At 42.0% G+C, this 25,534-nt stretch overlaps 1 protein-coding gene across 4 annotated transcripts in view; it reads right to left on the reverse strand.

Annotated features, from left to right (window-relative positions):
• LOC115201007 (ATP-citrate synthase) overlaps positions 1-25,534 on the reverse strand; it is a 110,636-nt gene that overhangs the window by 10,261 nt on the left and 74,841 nt on the right. For all 4 annotated transcript variants that reach the window (XM_029764193.1, XM_029764192.1, XM_029764194.1 and 1 more), the window contains 6 exons: positions 25,224-25,351; positions 24,746-24,839; positions 21,103-21,257; positions 13,174-13,324; positions 12,701-12,844; positions 8,022-8,135 (listed from right to left, as the gene is read on the reverse strand). In XM_029764193.1, the coding sequence (XP_029620053.1) occupies positions 8,022-8,135; positions 12,701-12,844; positions 13,174-13,324; positions 21,103-21,257; positions 24,746-24,839; positions 25,224-25,351 (786 nt within the window). The remainder of the gene's footprint in view (positions 1-8,021; positions 8,136-12,700; positions 12,845-13,173; positions 13,325-21,102; positions 21,258-24,745; positions 24,840-25,223; positions 25,352-25,534) is intronic.

The following is a 25,534-nucleotide window of genomic DNA, read 5'->3' on the forward strand; positions in this document are numbered from 1 at the left end:
ACATAATCTAATGTTTTGCTTTCGCTGTAAAGCCTTTTTGAAATCGGACAGTGTGGTTAGATTAACCTCTCTGGCGTAACAGCCACCTGAATCCAGTGGCGCGATTTTTGAATCGTTTGAAATACTATTACTTCAATTTCTCAAACATATGACTATTTTACAGCTATTTAAAGACAAGACTCTCCTTAATCTAACCACACTGTCCGATTTCAAAAAGGCTTTACAACGAAAGCAAAACATTAGATTGTCAGGAGAGTGCCCAGCCAGAAATAATCAGACACCCATTTTTCAAGCTAGCATAGAATGTCACAAAAACCCAAACCACAGCTAAATGCAGCACTAACCTTTTATGATCTTCATCAGATGACACACCTAGGACATTATGTTATACAATACATGCATGTCTGTTCAATCAAGTTCATATTTATATCAAAAAACAGCTTTTTACATTAGCATGTGACGTTCAGAAAAAGCATACCCCCCGCAAACTTCCGGGGAATTTACTAACAGTTTGCTAAATTACTCACGATAAACGTTCACAAAAAGCATAACAATTATTTTAAGAAGTATAGATACATTACTCCTCTATGCACTCGATATGTCTGATTTTAAAATAGCTTTTCGGATGAAGCACATTTTGCAATATTCTAAGTACATAGCCCAGCCATCACGGGCTAGCTATTTAGACACCCGGCAAGATTAGCCTTAACCAAAATCATATTTCCTATAAGAAAAATGGTCTTACCTTTCGTGTTCTTCGTCAGAATGCACTCCCAGGACTTCTACTTCAATAACAAATGTAGGTTTGGTCCCAAATAATCCATCGTTATGTTCCATCAGCGACGTTTTGTTCATGCGTTCTAGACACTATCCCAAAGGCAAATCACGGTCACGAGCATGGCGCATTACGTGACAAAAAAATTCTAAATATTCCATTACCGTACTTCGAAGCATGTCAACCGCTGTTTAAAACCAATTTTTATGCCATTTATCTCGTAGAAAAGCGATAATATTCTGACCGGGAATCTGCAATAAGCTAAACAGCCGAATTAAAATACTCCACGGGGTCGAATCGTGCACGCGCCTCATTCCATTGTCACCTAATGGGACACTTGGAAAAGGCGATAATCTGTTTCAGCCTGAGGCTGCCTCGTCATCGTTCAGGTTTTTCCCGGGTTCTGAGAGCCTATTGGAGCCCTAGGAATTGTCACGTTACAGCTAAGATCCTTACTCTTCAATAAACAGAGGCAAGAAGAACGACTCCTTGTCAGACAGGCCACTTCCTGCATGAAACCTTCTCAGATTTTTGCCTGCCATAGGAGTTCTGTTATACTCACAGACACCATTCAAACAGTTTTAGAAACTTTAGGGTGTTTTCTATCCAAACCTGAACAATAATATGCATATTCTAGCTTCTGAGTTGGTGTAGGAGGCAGTTAAAAATGGGCACATATTTTTTCCAAAATTCTCAATGCTGCCCCCTAGCCCCAACAGGTTAACGAGATTCTTGTCTTTAAATAGCTGTAAAATAGTCATATGTTTGAAAAGTGGAAGTTTTCGGATTTTAGAGGAGTTTGTATTTCGCGCCCCGCCCATCATTGGATATTGGAGCAGACGTTCCGCTAGCGGAACATCTAGATGTAAGAGGTTAAACAGTGAAAAACCATCACCAAATGGACATGTTGAAATCAACACAACGAGCGATGGAGAGGAACCACCATTACTGCCCGGCCATCCCGAGTTCATCGAGCCAGTCAATTGTGCATTTCTGCAGTATTTTTGAGCATGTCAAATTCTTGATGGTAACTGAAACACATTGCAAACGGACAGCCGTGCTCCTGGTAATTGGAACGGGTTACCAGGAGCACATTTTTTAAATGGTTTTGAATGCCTTTAGTCTTGGTGCAAGGGGTCCACGGCTGGGTAGGGAGCACCCCCCACCCATCCAATAGGTCATTTTGGATGTTTAAAAAAATATTTTAAAAAATGTTTAAAAACAACCGAGTCCCACTTCTCTCTCACCATGCATGACAAATAGACCTTCTAGGTTGATTCAGGGCTTAACAGTGATATCTCATTTGGGCAGTATATATGCCATTTGGACATGGTTCACTGACTTTTGGGTTTTGAAACCGACTTCCTATGATCATATATGGCAAATGGACATAACATCCTAATTTGGCACTTTCAATACTTTCATATTGCATTTGGTTCCATGACTTTTGACTTCCTATGATATCATATTGCAAATGGACAAAACATGTGCCTTGTGGACAAGTAAAAAAAAATCTGACAAAAGGTATGTTCACACAGTTCTTACATGTATAATTGACAACAAAGAAAAGGAAAAACGGTCCAGAAAGCACTTTTTTGGAGTGATAAATTTGACATTTTTTTCAAATTTTGACACTTGGGTCTTAACTTTATGTCCATTTGCAATATGAAAATTTACAGTGGAGCGCACTCGCCATCTTTGGGATCTTTGCTGTATGACACTTTGCATTTGCCATATGCAATATGGTTTGCATGAACTGCCGTCCAATTGAGTGGTATTTGTGATTGTGTATATGTTTCGTACAATGGCAATATGTCCCCATTCATTTTTGTCCATTTCAGGGCGGTATTCCATTACCTGGCAGAAATATATAATGATTAAGTATATCATTTGTATCTATTATTTGTGAACTTTGCCATGAAATGAGCAGCAGCAGTACAGGACCATTGCTAGACCCGGCACATTCTTCACTAATATTAGACAGCAAATTCCTCAACCGCTAGATTTAATGGAGAATTACAAAAACATTTTTACTTTCAGATCTTATTTTTTTTTTATTTAAGCATTGACATAGATAACTAAATTAATGTTTTGAGTCCATGAACAATCATAATTTTGAGAGTGAAAAACAAAACAAAATATAAATACAAGAAAAATGAAACAGAAAAACTATTTAGGAAACTATAAAACTATTTGGGAAACAAATCACAGATTTTATAGAGCCCCCTTAGAGTTGTTTATTAACCATTATTTTACCAGGTTTATTGACAGAAAACATATTGTACAAGAGAAAGTAGTGCACTAACAACCCGGGAAAGAGTTCCATGGGAGAGAAGAATGTGCCCATTTGAAAGCCATAAAAAAAATGCTTCTGACATTGCACATTTTTTTTTTAAGTATCTCTCACACTAGAAAAGGTTGGAGGCCCCTGGCCTAAGGGATATGACACTTATCTGTCATGTTTGGAGTTGTTTTGGTCTGTTATGTGGACACTTGCATTTTTCTTTATAGTTCAGTTACCCTGGTTGTGCCAGTCAGTATACAGTAACTTTTTAAAAAGCAACCCCCCCTAAAAAAACTATTTCTCATTTATTCTACTGTTAAAATGTACTAAAGTGTAAATAGGATCATTTTGGTCATTAAGTCAGTGTCATCCAAAACTGAGTTTTGTGATACTTATCGTGGTGACTGAATCGCAACATAAATTAAGGTTTGGTTTGTTTCAATCCTGCCCACAGCTGGCAGCACACAAGTAATCATCAATTCAGAGTGCAGCTGCACTCGACCCGATCATATTGCCTGTGGTAAATTTGGGTTGACTTTGGATATCCCTATGGGGCTCGTTAGGGACCATCTGTAAATCACAATGTACATGGGACAATATATAAACATTCCAATAGCTCCAAATTGTTATGACTTAACCTCAAACCAACTAGAAATTTTAGAAATGTACATTTAAATATTGAAAGCATTTAATGAGACAACTAAAAGATGTGCAACACAATATTGTCCCATTTACATTGTGTCATTTATTGACGGTCCCTAACTAGCCCCAGAGATTCAAAGTCAGGTAGCACAAGTTAAATAATTTGGCTAAATCGTCCCACCTGCGAACACACACACACACACACACACACCACCCTCAAACCAACTCCCGTTTGAATTCAGTCATGGCCGCTAGCACTTAACGAAACAAATTTAAAACGAGGCCAAATCAGGAAGTGCATTCGTCCTTTAAAACGAACTAATGACATGTTGTACCTCTAACTTGCAGATGAGCCAAGGAGACGAATAGATGAGAACAGCAGGCCAGTGGAGTGCTTAGAAATGCAGCAGCCAGGGGCAACGGGTAGGGATGTTTTAGGTGACCCAGACCCAAAACAAATTAAGCTACCCCAGGATCCCCTTGACGGTTTTCAATTGCAAAACTAAAGAGACACACCAGACAAGACACCAAGACAGCAACAGAAGAGTAAATAGAGAGAGACACCAGAAGAACAGAACAAGCAATAACACAAGAGGATAGACAAGAGACAGTAACAAACAACCTGTGGCAGCGAAAGTGACAGAAGAGATGGAGAGAGAACAGAGGTTGGTTGAGAAACCTCCCCTATCACTTCAAGCTGCTCTATAGAGTCTAATTAGTTTGATTTATTTGCGCATTACAAAAGGTGAAATACAGAGAGTGAAAAAGTAAAACATGGTTCACAAATAATTTGCAGGTGAGGTGAAAAAGCCTGTGTAATTACAATTAAAACAATTGTTTACTTTTACACTTTTTACAAACAGGACAGGATGAGAGTGTAGGGTAAACAAAAGAGACAGCAAAATAGAAGACCACGACACAGCAACAGCAGAGAGCAGACAGAGAAACAGACAACAGAGAAAGCGATGGAGAGGCAGAGGAGAGGCGATCACACAGTAGATTATCACTAAAGCTTAGGCTCTATGGATTCTAAACTGAACAAAAATATAAATGCAACATGTAAAGTGTTGGTCCCATGTTTCATGAGCTAAAATAAAAGTTACCAGAAATGTTCCATAGGCACAAAATGCTTATTTCTCTGAAATTTTGTGCACACATTTGTTTACAACCCTGTTAGTGAGCCAAAATAATCCAGCCACCTTACAGGTGTGGAAAATCAAGAAGATTATTAAACAGCGTGATCATTGCACCTTGTGCTGGGGACAATAAAAGGCCACTAAAATGTGCAGTTTTGTCACACAATAATGCCACAGGTGTCTCAAGTTGAGGGAGCGGGAAATTGGCATGCTGACTGCAGAAATGTCCACGATGAAAATGTGGGTTTGCACAACTGAAGAATTTCTGCACAAACTGTCAGAAACCATCTCAGGGAAGCTTATCTGCATGCACATTTTCGTCATCAGGGTTTTGACCTGACTGCAGCTGGGCGTTGGAACCAAATTCAGTGGGCAAATGCTCACCTTCGATGGCCACTGGCGGGCAGAGAGCATGTATGGCGTCGAGTGGGCGAGCGGTTTGCTGATGTCAACGTTATGAACAGAGTGCCCCATGGTAGCGGTGGAGTTATGGTATGGGCAGGCATAAGCTACGGACAACCAACACAATTGCATTTTATCAATGGCAATTTGAATGACTAGAGATACCGTGAGGAGATCCTGAGGCCCATTGTCGTGCCATTCATCCGTCGCTAGAAAGCACCAAATTGCGCACACACAACTAAGATTAGCAGATACAGGATCATCACAGGATTCACGCATTTACCCCACAGAAGCCGTTTTCTAATATGGCCGCCTAACTCCTCAATGGGGTCTTATTGGATCAATTTCACATGACCATGCCTGTATGAAATATGAATTGTACTAGGCCTCCCAAGTGGCGCAGCAGTCTAAAGCACTGCATCGCTTAAGGCGTTACTACAGATCCGGGTTTGATCCCAGGCTGTCACAACCTGCTGTGACCGCGAGTCCCATAGGGAGGCGCAAAATTGGCCTCGCGTCGTCCGGGTTAGGGGAGGGTTTGGCTGGGGGGGGCTTTACTTGGCCCATTGCGCTCTAGCGAGTCCTTGTGGTGGGCCGGGTGCCTGCAGGCTGACATCGGTTGTCAGTTAAACAGTGTTTCCTGTGACATATTGGTGTGGCTGGCTACCGGGTTTAGCGGGCGGGTGCTAAGAAGCGCGGCCGGCTAAACCCTAAACAGGACGACACTGGGCCAATTGTGTACCGCCCCATGGGTCTCCTGGTCGCTGCGACAGAGCCTGGACTCGAACCAGGATCGCTTGCACAGCTAGCACTGCAGCGCCTTGCGCCACTCGGGAGGCCGGCGTGAGTTGTTTTATGCACGTGATGTCAGAATGCACTCACTGTTCCAAAATGTGATTCTTACACAACAGGACAGTTAACACACGCTGCCTGCTAATTATCTATAGGCTGTTTCAACTTGTCAATTGAGGTGTGTTCCGCCTCATTAATTCACAGAAGTAGTCCATTTCAGCTTTGCGGACAATTTATGTTTGAGGCTTTACTGAGCCAGACAAACATCTTTCTTCGAGGAGAGCCCACCCACTTCACCAATGCGTTTGGAAAAGCACACACCCGTCTATAGAATGTCCCACAGTTGACAGTGAGTGTCAGAGTAAAAACCAAGCCACGAGGTCAAAGGAATGGTCCGTAGAGCTCCGAGACAGGATTGTGTCGAGGCACACATCTGGGGAAGGGCACCAAACAATTTCTGCAACATTGAAGGTCCCCAAGAACACAGTGGCCTCCATCATTGTTGAAATTTGGAACCACCAAGACTCTTCCTGGCCAAACTGAGCAATCAGGGGAGAAAGGCCTTGGTCAGGGAGGTGACCAAGTACCTGAACCTTCCAGAAGGACAACCATCTTGGCAGCAGTCTACCAATCAGGCCTTTATGGTAGAGTGGCCAGACGGAAGCCACTCCTCAGTAAAAGGCACATGACAGCCCGCTTGGAGTTTTCCAAAAGACACCTAAAGGACTGACCATGAGAAACAAGATTCTTTGGTCTGATGAAACCATAACTGAACTCTTTGGTGCAAATGCCAAGCATCACATCTGGAGGAAAACTGGCACCATCCCTACAGTGAAGCATGGTGGTGGCAGCATCATGCTGTGGGATGTTTTTCAGTGGCAGGGACTGGAGACTAGTCAGGATCGAGGGAAAGATGAACGGAGCAAAGTACAGAGAGAACCTTCCAACAGGACAACCACCCTAAGCACACAGCCAAGGCAATGCAGGAGCGGCTTCGGGACGAGTCTCAATGTCCTTGAGCGGCCCAGCCAGAGCCCGGAATTAAGCCTGTTCAATCATCTCTGGAGAGACTTGAAAATAGCTGTCCAGTGACGCTCCCCATCCAACCTGACAGAGCTTGAGAGGATCTGCAGAGAGGAATGAGAGAAACTCCCCAAATACAGGTGTGCCAAGCTTGTAGCGTAATACCCAAGAATACTCAAGGCTGTAATCGCTGCCAAAGGTGCTTCAACGAGTACTGAGTAAAGGGTCTGGATACTTATGTAAATGTGATCAGGTTTTTAACACATTCATAATTCTAAAAACCTGTTTTTGCTTTGTCATTATGGGGTAGTGTGTCTCGATTGATGGGGGGGGGGGGGGGAATAAGGCTGTAACGTAACAAAATGTGGAAAAAGTCCAGGGGTCTGAACACTACGTCATGAAGCTGGTTGAGAGAATGCCAAGAGTGTGCAAAGCTGTCATCAAGGCAAAGGTTGGCTACTTTGAAGAATCTAAAATACATGTTGATTTGTTGAATAATTTTTGGGTTACTACATGATTCCCTGTGTCATTTCATAGTTATGTCTTCACTATTATTCTACAATGTAGAAAATAGTAAAAACAGAAAAACCCTGGAATGAGTAGGTGTGTCCAAACTTTTGACTGGTATTGTATGGAAGCTACAATCTATCTGCAATATTAAAGCCTAACCCCCCCTCCCCTCAACTTCTATCCCTGCCGGTAATGGATTCAAAATAGTCCAAACTATGTTAACGGCAGCATTACGCTTGATAAGAATGTATTGTACCTGTAACCTTGACCAAAAATGATCAAGTAACAAAATAAATTAGGTAAGAAAAACATTTTAAAAAGCATTATGTTTTTGATAGCTGGAAGGAGTTTCCATCCTTTTGCACACTCGTATACATTTTTTTTTTTGTAAGTACTCCCTAAATAAAGTAGCCTGCACCACTAGGCAGAGAAGTGAGAGGTTAGTAGAGGGCAGTACCTTGGAGGTGGTGATCTTTTCCACATCCAGAGCGTAATCCAGCATCGGAGTGGCAGGGAAATGCCCCTTCACAAAGTCCTTCAGGATCTGGACTCTCATGTCGGGGTTGTTGATCTACAATTAAAATCAACACATTTAGATCATTCTGCCAGAAAATATGTCAATGTATCCATTCTGCCACTGAGCTGTAGGGGTATACACACACTTCTGAATTGATTTGATTTAATTTTAAGGCAATAAGACTAAGGACGAGAATCAAATCTTAATGCGTACTTTCTTGCAAATCATGGTGTCAATTAGCAAAAATTCTAGTTAGACTTAACACAGGCAGCCCAATTCTGATATTTTGACAATAATTGGGCTGTATGTGTAAATGCAGCCATACATCTGGTCTTGAAAAAAACAGGTTTAGAATGAATCTACATAGAACAAAAATATAAACGCAACATGTAAAATGTGCACTTCTGTCACACAACATACGGTGCGTTCGGAAAGTATTCAGACCCCTTGACTTTTTCCACTTTTTGTTACTGTTGAGTTCTGAGAATATGAAATATACTTATTCATGTCACTGAGGGAGAGAGGGTAATGTATAACGTTTACATTATGTCAGGATATGTTATTGTTGGCCATCAGGGATCCTATGGGAAGGATCCTCTGGGAGGAGAAGACAGTCTGGTACCAGTCACTATGACAGCCGTGAGTTGGGGAGGAGTGAGCACTTTGTTGCTAGACAGAACCTTAGTGATATCTGTCTATCATCTGACCTGATCTCTACCCCAGAAACGCATTAGCTGTTCAGATGTGTAGGAGCAGACTCAGCCTAGGAGGAACGGTTAAACATCAGTGCTTGTGTGAAAATGTCTTCATCTAATGCAGCTGCATTGATCCTCTGGGAAGAATAAAGTTGTTTAAGCGTTCATAGTGTCTTGAGTTTTTTACTCAGAATTAGAACCTAACATTATGTTAAATTGATTAAATATTTTTTCCCCCCTCATTAATACACAGAATAACCCATAATGACAAAGCAAAAACTGGTTTTTAGACATTTTTACAAAGACAATGAAGAGCTCTCCAGTAGGTACCAAAACATTCAAAGGCCATTTTCTCAAAAGTGAGGTTACAAGTTTATCGACTTTCAAAGCAGAATTACTTTCCCATTGTTCCTCAAATGCAGTGTATGATATACCATTTTATAGTCTTGTCTCAGTTTTTTTTACATTGGATAAAAGCAATTTCAAATTTTGCTACATAAGACCTGTCATGACGTTACCCTGTTGTATGAGGTTTATGACCCCCATAATCACCTTTCCCCCCTTTCTCTCCACCATACAGAAAGGACTCTTGGAAAGCCCTGTGTTAACATAGAGAGTATGGTAACATCAAAAGGTTGGGGAAAGGTACAATATTTCTGTAATCCAACCAGTTGAAAAGTGTCCGTTGGTACTTAAAGAATATGATGTCAGATCAGTTGGTGTCTGGGACATTGTATCTGATGATACATTGTATCATACTAGTTATGTCATCCTATCAGATTCTCATGGAATTGTTGTGCAATTTAAATGTTTAAATATGAACCTATTTGTGAAAATATTAAATGTAATTTTGCTTCTAAATGAGAGAATTGTTTTCATAAGTAAACTATGCTCACTCAGTGGTAACGCCCAAGTGAACAGACATTGGTTGAAAACTAAGAAACACGCCCTTCTCTCCCCTAATACAAAAGCCTGTTGACGGAAATCAACCTTAGTTCCCGACGATGTGAGGACTGGTGTCCGTACTTTAAAAAGGGCTATTTTCAACGTGGAGGTGACAATCCCCATGCTGGAAGGATGAATTTCGACAAGACCAGCCAGAATACAGCACGAGCTGATTATGGCAAAATGGTATGAACTTTGAACTCTTATTCAATAAAGAAGTGATACATCCTAGAAGTCGAGTTATCAGCTGCAGCTGTAAACGTACGTGGCCTAGGAAATGACAGAATCTCCTAATAAGAACGACAGGGTAAAACGTATCCGCCCTACAACACTACGACCAGAAAGATTCGTCAAAGGACAAAGGTGATCTCTGCTGGACAAACCAGTCTTCCATCTTCGACCCATTTATCGAAGCGCAGCTCAGTGTAAATATACATCTTGCATTTTCCTTTTCCGAACGGGCGGTTATTAGAATGTATAAGATTCTGTATTAACGGTAGCATAGCTTCTCAAGGTCCGATAGAGACCCAATCCTTTTGTTCCTCAGTCTTCCCGCTCTTTCATTCAAACCCAACTCCCTTTCTTTGCGTAATCAGCCGTCATATCGGTTTAGTCCGCTAGGGACCTTTCCTTTTATGACATGATTAGTAATCGATGTATGATCCATCCTGTGTATATGTAATTCTGTGTGATTATTTAGAAAATATTATTATTTAGAAAATAAATAATTGAAACAATTTGTTTGCCCGGGTTCGTGAAGATAACCAAGTACTTAAGACAATCAGAATGAGACCGATAGAAGGTGGCAATTGATATAAAAGATCTTCAGATCTTTAAGAGTTTATTCGGAAGACAGCAGCTCTATAAACACTCTTCCGTGGTGCCCCAGGTTATTAACAAGTTAATTGTTGCATGGTTTAATTCAATCACGTAATCAAACGTTAGGTAATCGATTTGATAAAATAGCCTGTCATAATTTAATCAGTCAGACATTACAGATTGAATCAAGGAGGTCAGTCATGAATTCATAAAAATAAATATATATTACTTTTACAAAAGTATTCAGACCATTTACTCAGTACTTTGTTGAAGCACCTTTGGCAGTGATTACAGCCTCGAGTCTTCTTGGGTATGACAATACAAGCTAGGCACACCTGTATTTGGGGAGTTTCTCTCGATCCTCTCAAGCGCTGTCAGGCTGGATGGAGAGCGTTTCTGCACAGCTATTTTCAGGTCTCTCCAGAGATGTTCGAACAGGTTCAAGTCCGGGCTCCGGCTGGGCCACTCAAGGACATTGAGACTTGTCCCGAAGACACTCCTGCGTGCCTAGGGTTGTTGTCCTGTTGGAAGGTGAACCTTTGCCCCAGTCCGTGGTCCCAAGTGCTCTGGAGCAGGTTTTCGTCAAGGATCTCTATGTACTTTACTCCGTTCATCTTTCCCTCGACCCTGACTAGTCTCCCAGTCCCTGCAACTGAAAAACATACCCACAGCATGATGCTGCCACCACCATGCTTCACTGTAGGGGATGGTGCCAGGTTTCCTCCAGACGTGACACTCAGGACAAAGAGTTTAATCTTGGTTTCATCAGACCAGAGAATCTTGTTTCTCATGCTCAGTCTTTAGGTGCCTTTTGGCAAACTCCAAGCGGGCTGTCACGTTCCTTTTACTGTGGAGTGGCTTCTGTTTGACCACTACCATAAAAGGCCTGATTAGTGGAGTTCTGCAGAGATGGTTGTCCTTCTGGAAGGTTCTCCCATCTCCATAGAGGAACTCTAGAGCTCTGTCAGAGTGACCATCAGGTTCTTGGTCACCTCCCTGACCAAGGATCTTCTCCCCCCGATTGCTCAGTTTGGCTGGGCGGACATTTCTAGGAAGAGTCTTGGTAGTTCCAAACTTCTTCCATTTAAGAATGATGAGGCCACTGTGTTCTTGGGACCCTTAAATGAGGCAGACATTTTTTGGTATCCTTCCCCAGATCTGTCTCTTGACACAATCCTGTCTCGGACAACTACGGACAATTCCTTCGATCTCATGGCTTGGTTTTTGCTCTGACATGCACTGTCAACTGTGGGACCTTATATAGACAGGTGTGTGCCTTTCCAAATCATGTCCAATCAATTGAATTGACCACAAGTGGACTCCAATCAAGTCGTAGAAACATCTCAAGGATGATTAATGGAAACAAGATGCACCTGAGCTCAATTTCAAAGCTCATAGCAATGGGTCAGAATACTTTTGTAAATGTGATATTTCAGAAGAAAAAATATATATAAATGCACGAACATTTCGAGAAACCTGTTTTCGCTTGGTCATTATGGGGTATTGTGTGTAGATCGAGGGGGAGAAAACGATTTAATCCATTTTTGAATAAGGCTAAAAGGGGTCTGAACACTTTTCGAATGCACTGCAATGCCACAGATGTCTCAAGTTGAGGGAAGGTGCAATTGGCATGCTGACTGCAGGAATGTCCACCAGAGCTGTTAAAGTTAATTTCTCTACCAATGGCAGTACGTCCAACGGCCTCACAACCACAGACCACTGACGTGTGGGCGAGTGGTTTTCTGATGTCAACGTTGTGAACAGCGTGCCCCATGGTGGCAGTGGGGTTATGGTATAAGGTATAAGCTATGGACAACGAACACAATTGCATTTTATCGATGGGAATTTGAATGCACAGAGATACCGTGACGAGCTCCTGAGGCTTATTGTGAGAGCCATTTTTTTAAAGGTACAGCATCTGTGACCAACAGACGCTTATCTGAATTCCCAATCATGTGACATCCATAGATTAGGGCCTAATGAATTTATTTCAATTGACAGATTTCTTTATATGAACGGTAACTCAGTAAAATCTTTGAAATTGTTGTATGTAGCGTTTATATTTGTGTTAGTATATGCTCAGTCAAACAAATTGAGATGGAATTGTTCAAATTAACTGGAAATGTAGCTATATTTAAATCCTTGTAATTTACTGCTCACCGATTTGACCCTGTGCCCAATACCCATGATCAGCTTGCCATCCTTCTTCATCTTGTTGACAAACTCCATCGGCAGCATGCCGCTGTCGAATGCCTTGCTGAACTGCTTGGCCGCAGCATCCAAAGCTCCTCCAAAGCGGTCCCCCTGGGAAACAATATCAACAAAGTATATTCCCAGTAGTGGGCTACATCCAAATTCTCCACCCTTTTCCTGAACTTACACAGATTCTTGCATAAATTTAACAAATGGTGGAAACTCTCTCCAGCCAAAGATCTTGGCTGGAGAGAGTCTTAAACTAATGCTATGGTCTTTGAAATCTTCCTTTTTCTCATTCCCTTCCTTCAAGACCTTTAATCTGAGAGGTATGGAAGCCATTGGATAGATACTAATGGTATCTGGACTTGTTGCATTTTCAAATTAGATTTCAGGAAGTCACACAGAGTGTGTGTGTATGTGTGTGTGTGTGTCCTCACAATGGTGAGCAGGCCGGATGTCAGGCTGGAGATTAGGTCCTTGCCGGCACGGGCACAGACTATGGTGTTGTGGGCACCAGACACGGCGGGCCCATGGTCTGCAGTCACCATCAGGCACATCTCAATGAACTGGCAGGCGTAGCGCGGTAACCTAGGGAAAAATCAAGATGTGGGATGATAACTGGAGGGAGGAGAAGTGATGGGGCCATGTCAGTGCACAACACCAAAGTGGAGTGTGCATTGGGTAACCAGGTTTGTGTTCATTCATACGGGCACGCAACGGAAAATGTTTTGCAACAGAAACCCAAAATTTGAAGGTAAAAAAGGTCCAGGTAATCCTTTCAGGTGTCAGTCCTTTTTCTTCCGTTTGGTGCCTAATGAACACAACTCAGGTGTGAGAAATCTCTGGCCAATCAAATACCTTTTACCACACGGAGCCCTGCTGATCCATGACGACTGGTCTGCCGACGTAACAGCACGAGGGGGCTACAACAGACTTCTTCCGTCGCGACGTCCCTCTAAGGCCCTTCTGCTAGCTTGCTAGCCCCGGCCCGCTAGCTGTCTCACCGGACCCCTATATGATCACTCGTCTACGCATACTTTTCCCTAATGTCAATATGCCTTGTCCATTGCTGTTTTGGTTAGTAATTATTGCCTTATTTCACTGTAGAGCCTCTAGCCCTGCTCAATATGCCTTAGTTAACCCTTTATTGTGACCTCACATGGTTTAAATGATGTTTCTAGAGACAATATCTATCTCATTGTCACTCAATCCGTAGGTTTACCTCCACTGTATTCACATCCTACCATACCTTTGTCTGTACATTATGCCTTGAATCTATTCTACCGTGCCCAGAAACCTGCTCCTTTTACTCTCTGTTCCGAACGTACTAGACAACCAGTTCTTATAGCCTTTAGTCGAACCCTTACCCTACTCCTCCTCTGTTCCTCTGGTGATGTAGAGGTTAATCCAGGCCCTGCAGTGCCGAGCTCCACTCCCATTTCCCAGGCGCTCTCATTTGTTGACTTCTGTAACCGTAAAAGCCTTGGTTTCATGCATGGTAACATTAGAAGCCTCCTCCCTAAGTTTGTTTTATTCACCGCTTTAGCACAGTCTGCCAACCCAGATTTCCTAACCGTGTCTGAATCCTGGCTTAGGAAGACCACCAAAAACCCTGAAATTTCCCTAACTATAACATTTTCCGACAAGATAGAACTGCCAAAGGGGGCGAAGTTGTAATCTACTGCAGAGATAGCCTGCAGAGTTCTGTCTTACAGTCGTGGCCAAAAGTTGAGAATGACACAAATATTAATTTCCAAAGATTGCTGCTTCAGTGTCTTTAGATATTTTTGTCAGATGTTATGGAATACTGAAGTATTAAGTACTGATGTTATGGAATACATAAGTACAAGCATTTCATAAGTGTCAAAGGCTTTTATTGACAATTACATGAAGTTGATGCAAAGAGTCAATATTTGCAGTGTTGACCCTCTGCAATCCGCCCTGGCATGCTGTCAATTAACTTCTGGGCCACATCCTGACTGATGGCAGCCCATTCTTGCATAATCAATGCTTGGAGTTTGTCAGAATTTGTGGGTTTTTGTTTGTCCACCCGCCTCTTGAGGATTGACCACAAATTCTCAATGGGATTAAGGTCTGGGGAGTTTCCTGGCCAAAACTATCGTTGTTTTGTTCCCCGAGCCACTTAGTTATCACTTTTGCCTTACGGCAAGGTGCTCCATCATGCTGGAAAAGGCATTGTTCGTCACCAAACTGTTCCTGGATGGTTGGGAGTAGTTGCTCTCGGAGGATGTGTTGGTACCATTCTTTATTCATGGCGGCGATCTTAGGCAAAATTGTGAGTGAGCCTACTCCCTTGGCTGAGAAGCAACCCCACACATGAATGGTCTCAGGATGCTTTACTGTTGGCATGACACAGGACTGATGGTAGCGCTCACCGTGTCTTTGCCGGACAAGTTTTTTCCCCGGATGCCCCAAACAATCGGAAAGGGGATTCAGAGAAAATGACTACCCCAGTCCTCAGCAGTCCAATCCCTGTACCTTTTGCAGAATATCAGTCTGTCCCTGATGTTTTTCCTGGAGAGAAGTGGCTTCTTTTCTGCCCTTCTTGACACCAGGCCATCCTCCAAAAGTCTTTGCTTCACTGTGCGTGCAGATGTACTCACACCTGCCTGCTGCCATTCCCGAGCAAGCTCTGTACTGGTGGTGCCCCGATCCCGCAGCTGAATCAACTTTAGGAGACGGTCCTGGTGCTTGCTGGACTTTCTTGGGTGCCCTGAAGCCTTCTTCACAACAATTGAACCGCTCTCCTTGAAGTTCTTGATGATCCGATAAATGGTTGATTTAGGTGCAATCTTACCGGCAGTAATATCCTTGCTCGTGAAACCCTTTTTGTGCAAAGCAGTGATGACGGCACGTGTTTCCTTGCAGGCAACCATGGTTGACAGAGGAAGAACAATGATTCCAAGCACCATCCTCCTTTTGAAGCTTCCAGTCTGTTATTCGAACTCAATCAGCATGACAGAGTGATCTCCAGCCTTGTCCTCGTCAACACTCACACCTGTGTTAACGAGAGAATCACTGACATGTCAGCTGGTCCTTTGTAGCAGGGTTGAAATGCAGTGGAAATGTTTTTTAGGATTTGCATGGCAAAGAGGGACTTTGCCATTAATTGCAATTCATCTGATCACTCTTCATAAAATTCTGGAGTATATGCAAATTGCCATCATATAAACTGAGGCAGCAGACTTTGTGAAAATGTATATTTGTGTCATTCTCAAAACGTTTGGCCATGACCGTACTATCCAGGTCTGTGCCCAAACAATTTGAGCTTCTACTTTTAAAAATCCACCTTTCCAGAAACAAGTCTCTCACCTTTGCCGCTTGCTATAGACCACCTTCTGCCCCCAGCTGTGCCCTGGACACCATATGTGAATTGATTGCCCCCCATCTATCTTCAGAGCCCGTGCTGTTAGGTGACCTAAACTGGGACATGCTTAACACCCCGGCCGTCCTACAATCTAAGCTTGACGCATTCAATATCACACAAATTATCAATGAACCCACCAGGTACAACCCCAAATCCGTAAACACGTGCCCCTTCATAGATATCATCCTAACCAACCAGCCCTCCAAATACACCTCTGCTGTCTTCAACCAGGATCTCGGTGATCACTGCCTCATTGCCTGCATCCGTAATGGGTCAGTGGTCAAACGACCACCCCTCATCTCTGTCAAACGCTCCCTAAAACACTTTAGCGAGCAGGCCTTTCTAATCGACCTTGCCCGGGTATCCTGGAAGGATATTGACCTCATCCCGTTAGTAGAGGATGCCTGGTTAATCTTTAAAAGTACTTCCCTCACCATCGTAAATAAGCATGCCCCATTCAAAAAATGTAGAACCAGGAACAGATATAGCCCTTGGTTCACTCCACACCTGACTGCCCTTGACCAGCACAAAAACATCCTGTGGCGTACTGCATTAGCATCGAATAGCCCCTGTGATATGCAACTTTTCAGGGAAGTTAGGAACCAATATACACAGGCAGGTAGGAAAGCAAAGGCTAGCTTTATCAAACAGAAACTTCCATCCCGTAGCACAAACTCCAAAAAGCTCTGGGACACTGTAAAGTCCATGGAGAATAAGAGCACCTCCTCCCAGCTGCCCACTGCACTTAGGCTAGGAAACACTGTCACCACCGATAAATCCACGATAGAGGTCGACCGATAATGATTTTTCACCGCCGGTACCGATTATTGGAGGACCAAAAAAGCCGATACCGATTAATCGGCTGATTGTCATTATTACAAATACATAAAAACAATTACAACAACACTGAATGAACACTTATTTTAACTTAATATAATACACCAATAAAATCAATTTAGCCTCAAATAAATAATGAAACATGTTCAATTTGGTTTAAATAATGCAAAAACAAAGTGTTGGAAAAGTAAAAGTGCAATATGTGCCATGTAAAAAAGCTAACATTTAAGTTCCTTGCTCAGAACATATGAAAGCTGGTGGTTCCTTTTAACATGAGTCTTCAATATTCCCAGATAAGAAGTTTTAGGTTGTAGTTATTATAGGACTATTTCTCTATACGATTTGTATTTCATATACCTTTGATTATTGGATGTTCTTATAGGCACTTTAGTATTGCCAGTGTAACAGTATAGCTTCCGTCCCTCTCCTCGCTCCTGCCTGGGCTCGAACCAGGAACACATCGACAACAGCCACCCTCGAAGCAGCGTTACCCATGCAGAGCAAGGGGAAGAGCTACTCCAAGTCTCAGAGCGAGTGACGTTTGAAACGCTATTAGTGTGCACCTCGCTAACTAGCTAGCCATTTCACATCGGTTACGCAAGCCTAATCTCGGGAGTTGATAGGCTTGAAGTCATAAACAGCACAATGCTTGAAGCATTTCGAAGAGCTGCTGGCAAAGGCACAAAAGTGCTGTTTGAATGAATGCTTACGAGCCTGCTGGTGCCTACCATCGCTCTATCAAATCAGACTTAATTATAACATATCACACAGAAATACGAGCCTTTGGTCATTAAAATGGTTGAATCCGGAAACGATCATTTCGAAATCAAACGTTTCGTCTTTCAGTGAAATACGGAACCGCTCCGTATTTTATCTAACGGATGGCATCCCTAAGTCTAAATATTCCTGTTACATTGTACAACCTTCAATGTTATGTCATAATTATGTACAATTCTGGCAAATTAATTACGGCCTTTGTTAGGAATAAATGGACTTCACACAGTTCGCAATGAGCCAGGCGGCCCAAACTGTTGTATATACCCTGACTGCTTGCACGGAACGCAAGAGAAGTAACACAACGTCACATCCCTAGTTATAAGAAATTCATGTTAGCAGGCAATATTAACTAAATATGCAGATTTAAAAATATATACTTGTGTATTGATTTTAAAGAAAGGCATTGATGTTTATGGTTAGGTACATTGGTGCAACGACAGCGCTTTTTCGCAAATGTGCTGGTTAAATCACCCGTTTGTCGAAGTAGGCTGTGATTCAATGAGAAATTAACAGGCACCGCATCGATTATATGCAACGCAGGACACGCCAGATAAACTAGTAATATCGTCAACCATTTGTAGTTAACTAGTGATTATGTTAAGATTGATCGTTTTTTATAAGATAAGTTTAATGCTAGCTAGCAACTTACCTAGGCTTCTTGCTGCCCTCGCGTAACAGGTAGTCAACCTGCCACGCAGGCTCCTTGTGGAGTGCAATGTAAGGCAGGTGGTTAGAGCGTTGGACTAGTAACCGGAAGGTTGCAAAAACGAATCCCCGAGGTGACAAGGTAAAAATCTGTCGTTCTGCCCCTGAACAAGGCAGTTAACCCACAGTTCCTAGGCCATCATTAAAAATAAGAATGTGTTCTTAACTGACTTGCCTAGTTAAATAAAAATGTAAAAATAATAATAATAAAAAGGCAAATCAGTGTGCAAAAATACCAATTGTTATGAAAACTTGAAATCGGCCCCTAATTAAAATCGGCCGACCTCTAATCCACAATAATCGAGAATTTCAATAAGCATTTTTCTACGGCTGGCCATGCTTTCCACCTGGCTACCCCATACCCCAGTCAACAGCCCTGCATCCCCCCCACAGCAACTTGCCCAAGCCTCCCCCATTTCTCCTTCACCCAAATCTAGATAGCTGATGTTCTGAAAGAGCTGCAAAATCTGGACCCCTACAAATCAGCCGGGCTAGACAATCTGGACACGCTCTAAAATGATCCGCCAAAATTGTTGCAACCCCTATTACTAGCCTGCTCAACCTCTTTCGCATCGTCTGAGATCCCCAAAGATTGGAAAGCTGCCGCGGTCATCCCCCTCTTTAAAGGGGGAGACACTCGATCCAAACTGCTACAGACCTATAAAATTGCACTCACTACTGTAAGTCGCTCTGGATAAGAGTGTCTGCGAAATTATTCAAATGTAAAAGTCAGTTCCTAATGGTAATGATGTCGGGGATAAAAATGAAGCTAGTCATCTCGTTAAAACTCTGACACGCATCAACAGGGAATCTGTGACAAGATCTAGAATAAAAATACAAGATGAGCAGGGTGTGTCCAGATTGTCTAGCCCTGCCTTTCTAATGTCTTCGAAAGCCAAGTTAAACAGATCACCGACCATTTCGAATCCCACCGTACCTTCTCCGCTATGCAATCTGATTTCCGAGCTGGCCATGGGTGCACCTCAGCCACGCTCAAGGTCCTAAACGATATCATAACCGCCATCGATAAGAGACAATACTGTGCAGCTGTATTCATCGACCTGGCCAAGGCTTTCGACTCTGTCAATCACCACATTCTTATCGGCAGACTCAACAGCCTTGGTTTCTCAAATGACTGCCTTGCCTGGTTCACCAACTACTTCTCAGACAGAGTTCCGTGTGGCAAATAGGAGGGCCTGTTGTCCGGACCTCTGGCAGTCTATGGTGGTGCCACAGGGTTGAATCCTCAGGCCAACTCTTTTCTCTGTATACATCAATGATGTCGCTCTTGCTGCTGGTCAGTCTCTGATCCATGTCTAACGCAGACGACACCATTCTGTATAGTTCTGGTAATTCTTTGGACACTTAACAACCCTCCAGACGAGCTTCAATGCCATACAACTCTCCTTCCGTGGCCTCCAACTGCTCTTAAATGCAAGTAAAACTAAATGCATGCCCTTCAACCGATCGCTGCCCACACCTGCCCACCCGTCCAGCATCACTACTCTGGACGGTTCTGACTTAGAATTTGTGGACAACTACAAATGCCTAAGCGTCTGGTTAGACTGTAAACTCTCCTTCCAGACTCACATTAAGCATCTCCAAACCAAAATTAAATCTAGAATCGGCCTCCTATTTTGCAACAAAGCATCCTTCACTCATGCTGCCAAACATACCCTCGTAAAACTGACCATCCTACCGATCCATGACTTCGGCGATGTCATTTACAAAATAGCCTCCAACACTCTACTCAGCAAATTGGATGCAGTCTATCACAGTGTCATCCGTTTTGTCACCAAAGCCCCATTTACTACCCACCACTGCGACCTGTATGCTCTCGTTGGCTGGCCCTCGCTTCATATTCGTCGCCAAACCCACTGGCTCCAGGTCATCTATAAGTCTGCTAGGTAAAGCCCCGCCTTATCTCAGCTCGCTGGTCACTATAGCAGCACCCACCCATAGCACACGCTCCAGCAGGTATATTTCACTGGTCACCCCCAAAGCCAATTCCTCCTTCAGCCGCCTTTCCTTCCAGTTCTCTGCTGCCAATGACTGGAACGAACTGCAAAAATCACTGAAGCTGGAGACTCATATCTCCCTCACTAGCTTTAAGCACCAGCTGTCAGACCAGCTCACATATCACTGCACCTGTATATAGCCCATTCAACTACCTCATCCCCATACTGTTATTTATTTTCCTCCTTTGCACCCCAGTATCTCTACTTGCACGCACATCTATCACTGCAGTGTTTAATTTCTATATTGTAATTATTTCACCACCATGGCCTATTTATTGCCTTACCTCCCTTATCTTACCTCATTTGCACACACTGTATATAGACCTTTTCTATTGTATTATTGACTGTATGTTTGTTTATTCCATGTGTAACTCTGTTGTTGTATGTGTCGAACTGCTTTGCTTTATCTTGGCCAGGTCGCAGTTGTAAATGAGAACTTGTTCTCAACTAGCCTATCTGGTTAAATATAGGTGAAATAAATATATATTTTTTTAATTAATTTAGCGGCAGGGAGCAGACGAGCAACAGGACTTCAGACCTGGAAGATACTGCAATGTGTATACTAGCGTCCAGTTCATTAGTCACTGACCAAACAGAACGGACTCCTGTCTCTTTGCTAGGGGGCCAGACTGTACTCTCACCTGCGTTGGAACCAGAGCAGGCCCAGCACGCCTCCCAGGCCCATCTCTTCCTTGAACACCTCGGTGATGGGCATGCCTGCGTATATGAGCTCCTGGCCGCGCTCGTCACAGATGCTGGTCATGAAGGAGGCGGGCTTGCGGATCAGACCCAGCTCCTAGGGAGACAGAAGGAAAGACAATAGATATGGTTTTGTTAAAGGGGCAATCTGCAGTCCCAATAATAACAAAGCATTCACCCTTCCACTGATTTGAGAAACAGCTGAGGGATGGGGCTGGAGAAATGTAACCACTCAAACTCATGGAGAGGGCTATGGATACAAAGATTATTCATCCATGATATCAAAAGTATAGTTTTAACCATGTTTTGAGGCTATACAGAGTTTGTTTATATTTAAATTGTTTAAAAACAAAAGAGGTAAAACAAGCTTATACTGTATTTTGGGTTATGATGGGGTAAGAGTTGAACTAAGCACGAGGCATGTATAACTTATATTCTTCAAGAATCAAATGGGTACCATTAATTTTAAAGTAAATTAAAAAAAATAGATGTAGCAACTGCAGATTACCTAAACAAGGAAATGGAATGGAAAACCATTATGGTCTCCCAAACGGTTTCTTGTAAATAGAGGTTATCCACAAAAAATTCAGAAGGTCCACAACTTCTACTATTGTTAAAGAGCATGTTTGTTTTTAGTGTTTTATAATAATACACAAACGTTTCAGCTAAAAGCATTCTTCAGTGCGTAAGTTTAGCGTCTTGGCGAAGAAGATAAAGAATGAAGCAAGCTCTGATGCCAGTACCCTGGGGAAATTCAACACATTGGTTTTACCAGTACCATGATCCAACAGAACCATTAATGCTGCCTATATTTACACCTACACAGCAAAAAAAACAATCACTTTTTCCACATTTTGTTGTGTTACAGCCTGAATTTAAAATGGATAACATTTAGATTTGTCACTGGCCTACACACAATACCCCATAATGTAAAAGTGGAATTATGTTTGATTTTTTTTTACACATTAATAAAAAAAAAAGAAAAGTTGAAATGTCTTCAGTCAATAAGTATTCAACCCCTTTGATAGGGCAAGCCTAAATTGTGACTTTAAAACAGTTAGGATGGATGGATGGATCAAGAACATTGTAGTTACGCCACAATACTAACCTAATTGACAGAGTAAAAAGAAAAACTTGTACAGAATAAAAAAATATTCCAAAACATGCAACAAGGCACTAAAATAATACTGGATAAAAAAAAAAATGCTATGCTTGGGGCAAATCCAATTCAACACATTACTGAGTACCTCTCCCCATTATTTTTAATCATAAATGTAACCTTTAGTGCCGATTGCATCATGATATGGGTATGCTTGTAATCATTAAGGACTGGGGAGTTTTTGCATAATAAAAAAATAAATGGAATGGAGCTATGCACAGCCAAAATCCTAGAGGAAAACATTGTTCATTCGGCTTTCCACCAGACACTGAAACAAATTCACCTTCCAGCAGGACAGTAACCTAAAACACGAGGCCAAATCTACACTGGAGTTGCTTAACAGAAAGACAGTTAAATGTTTGAGCGGCCAAGTTACAGTTTTGACTTAAATCTGCGGCAAGACCTGAAAATGTCTAACAATGATCAACAAACCTATTTGACAGAGCTTGAAGAATTTGTTAACCTGTTGGGGCTAGGGGGCAGTATTTTCACGGCCGGATAAAAAAACGTACCCGATTTAAACTGGTTACTACTCTTGCCCAGAAACGAGAATATGCATATAATTAGTAGATTTGGATAGAAAACACTCCAAAGTTTCTAAAACTGTTTGAATGGTGTCTGTGAGTATAACAGAACTCATATGGCAGGCCAAAACCTGAGAAGATTCCATACAGGAAGTGCCCTGTCTGACAATTTGTTGTCCTTCTGTTGCATCTCTATCGAAAATACAGCATCTGTGCTGTAACGTGACACTTTCTAAGGCTTCCATTGGCTCTCTAAAGCCGCCAGAAAGTGGAATGGGGTGTCTGCTGTCTCTGGGCAAAGTACAGCAGCTGAGTTTGTAAGTGGTCAGCCTGGGGACAGTGAGACTGAGATGCACGTTCATCGAGACTTCTCCATTTTTTTCTTTCAGTCTTTGAATGAATACAACGTTGCCCGGTTGGAATATTATCGCTATTTTACGAGAAAAATCACATAAAAATAGATTTTAAACAGCGTTTGACATGCTTCTAAGTACGGTAATGGAATATTTTGACATTTTTTGTCACGAAATGCGCTTGCGCGTTACCCTTCGGATAGTGACCTGAACGCACGAACAAAACGGAGGTATTTGGATATAACTATGGATTATTTGGAACCAAAACAACATTTGTTGTTGAAGTAGAAGTCCTGGGAGTGCATTCTGACAAAGAACAGCAAAGGTAATCCAATTTTTCTAACAGTAATTCTGAGTTTAGTGAGCCCCAAACTTGGTGGGTGTCAAATTAGCTACCCTGTGATGGCCGAGCTATGTACTCAGAATATTGCAAAATGTGCTTTCGCCGAAAAGCTATTTTAAAATCTGACATAGCGATTGCATAAAGGAGTTCTGTATCTATAATTCTTAAAATAATTGTTATGTATTTTGTCAACGTTTATCATGAGTAATTTAGTAAATTCACCGGAAGTGTTCGGTGGGTATGCTAGTTCTGAACATCACATGCTAATGTAAAAAGCTGTTTTTTGATACAAATATGAGCTTGATTGAACAAAACATGCATGTATTGTATAACATAATGTCCTAGGAGTGTCATCTGATGAAGATCAAAGGTTAGTGCTGCATTTAGCTGTGGTTTTGGTTTTTGTGACATATATGCTTGCTTTGAAAATGGCTGTGTGATTATTTTTGGCAGGGTACTCTCCTGACATAATCTAATGTTTTGCTTTCGCTGTAAAGGCTTTTTGAAATCGGACAACGTGGTTAGATTAACGAGAGTCTTATCTTTAAAATGGTGTAAAATAGTCATATGTTTGAGAAATTGAAGTTATAGCATTTTTGAGGCAATTTTATTTCACACCACGCGATTCCACTGGCTGTTGACTAGGGTGGGACGCAAACGTCCCACTGGCCCAGAGAGGTTAAAGAATAATGAGCAAATATTCTACAATCCAGGTGTGAAAAGCTCTTAAGAGACTTACCCAGAAATACTCAGCTGTAATTGCTGCCAAAGGTGATTTTTAACATGTATTGACTCAGGGGTGTGAATAGTTATGTAAATTAGATACTGTATTTCATGTTAAATACATATGCAAAAATATTTTTAAAAAATCGCTGTCATTAAGGGTTATTACGGGTCAATTTCATCTATTTTGAATTCATGGTGTAACAACAAATTTACATTTACATTACATTTTAGTCATTTAGCAGATGCTCTTATCCAGAGCGACTTACAGTACTGAATGCATACATTTCATACATTTTTTTTAATTTTTTTTTTCCTGTGCTGGCCCCCCGTGGGAATCGAACCCACAACCCTGGTGTTGCAAACACCATGCTCTACCAACTGAGCTACAGGGAAGGCTAATTTAGGAATAAGTCAAGGGGTATTAATACTTTCTGAAGGTATATTCAGTTATTTTGAAGGTAGAATACTAGGTCTTCTTACCCTTGCCCAGGAGTAGTCCATTGGCACAGTTGGGGGTGGAACCTCCTGAGCGGGAACAATGGTTCCATTGGCCACCAGTTCATCATACACTGTCCTGTTATAACCCAGAAGCACAAATTCAAGTTAACATGGACAGATCTTTTAGTATAATTTTGTAATTTCATGACGCATATGCCGAAATGAAACCAAGACACTCAAACAGCAATTTTCAAACCTCTCTAGCACAAGCACTGGTTCACAGAGACGGCTCGATATTAGGCTATTGATGCATTTGATGGCTAGAATAATGAGTTGAAGTGCTCAATTGAATTGACCTTTTAAGCTACTGAAAACATTACTCAAAAGAAATAAACCAAAACTCATTCATTATATTTCATCTTGAGCGTGTCTGAAGCACTTTAAAGTCTCAAATTGATGACCCCGTCTTCAGAGCAGTACTGTCTTCATGGTGACAGTATCTGTGTTGATTGACAGTTACCTGATGACGTCGCCCAGTTCGTCAAAGCTCTTGGGAACAAAGGCTCCAGCATCCCTCAGAGCTTGGTTCTTAGCCACTGCCGTTTCAAAGGCCTGATTAGCACAGGCTCCAGCATGGCCAAACTGCACCTGTAGAAGGCATCGATGTACTCATCAATTACAAACAATCCAGACAGAACAAAGGTTTAGCTTGGTCTAGATTCTGAAATATTCAATGGCCCGTCAATATAAAAAAAATATATATATTCCACCTTTATTTAACCAGGTATGCCAGTTGAGAACAAGTTCTCATTTACATCTGCGACCTGGCCA

Source organism: Salmo trutta, chromosome 10, assembly GCF_901001165.1.
Source record: "Salmo trutta chromosome 10, fSalTru1.1, whole genome shotgun sequence".
NCBI lineage: Eukaryota > Metazoa > Chordata > Actinopteri > Salmoniformes > Salmonidae > Salmo > Salmo trutta.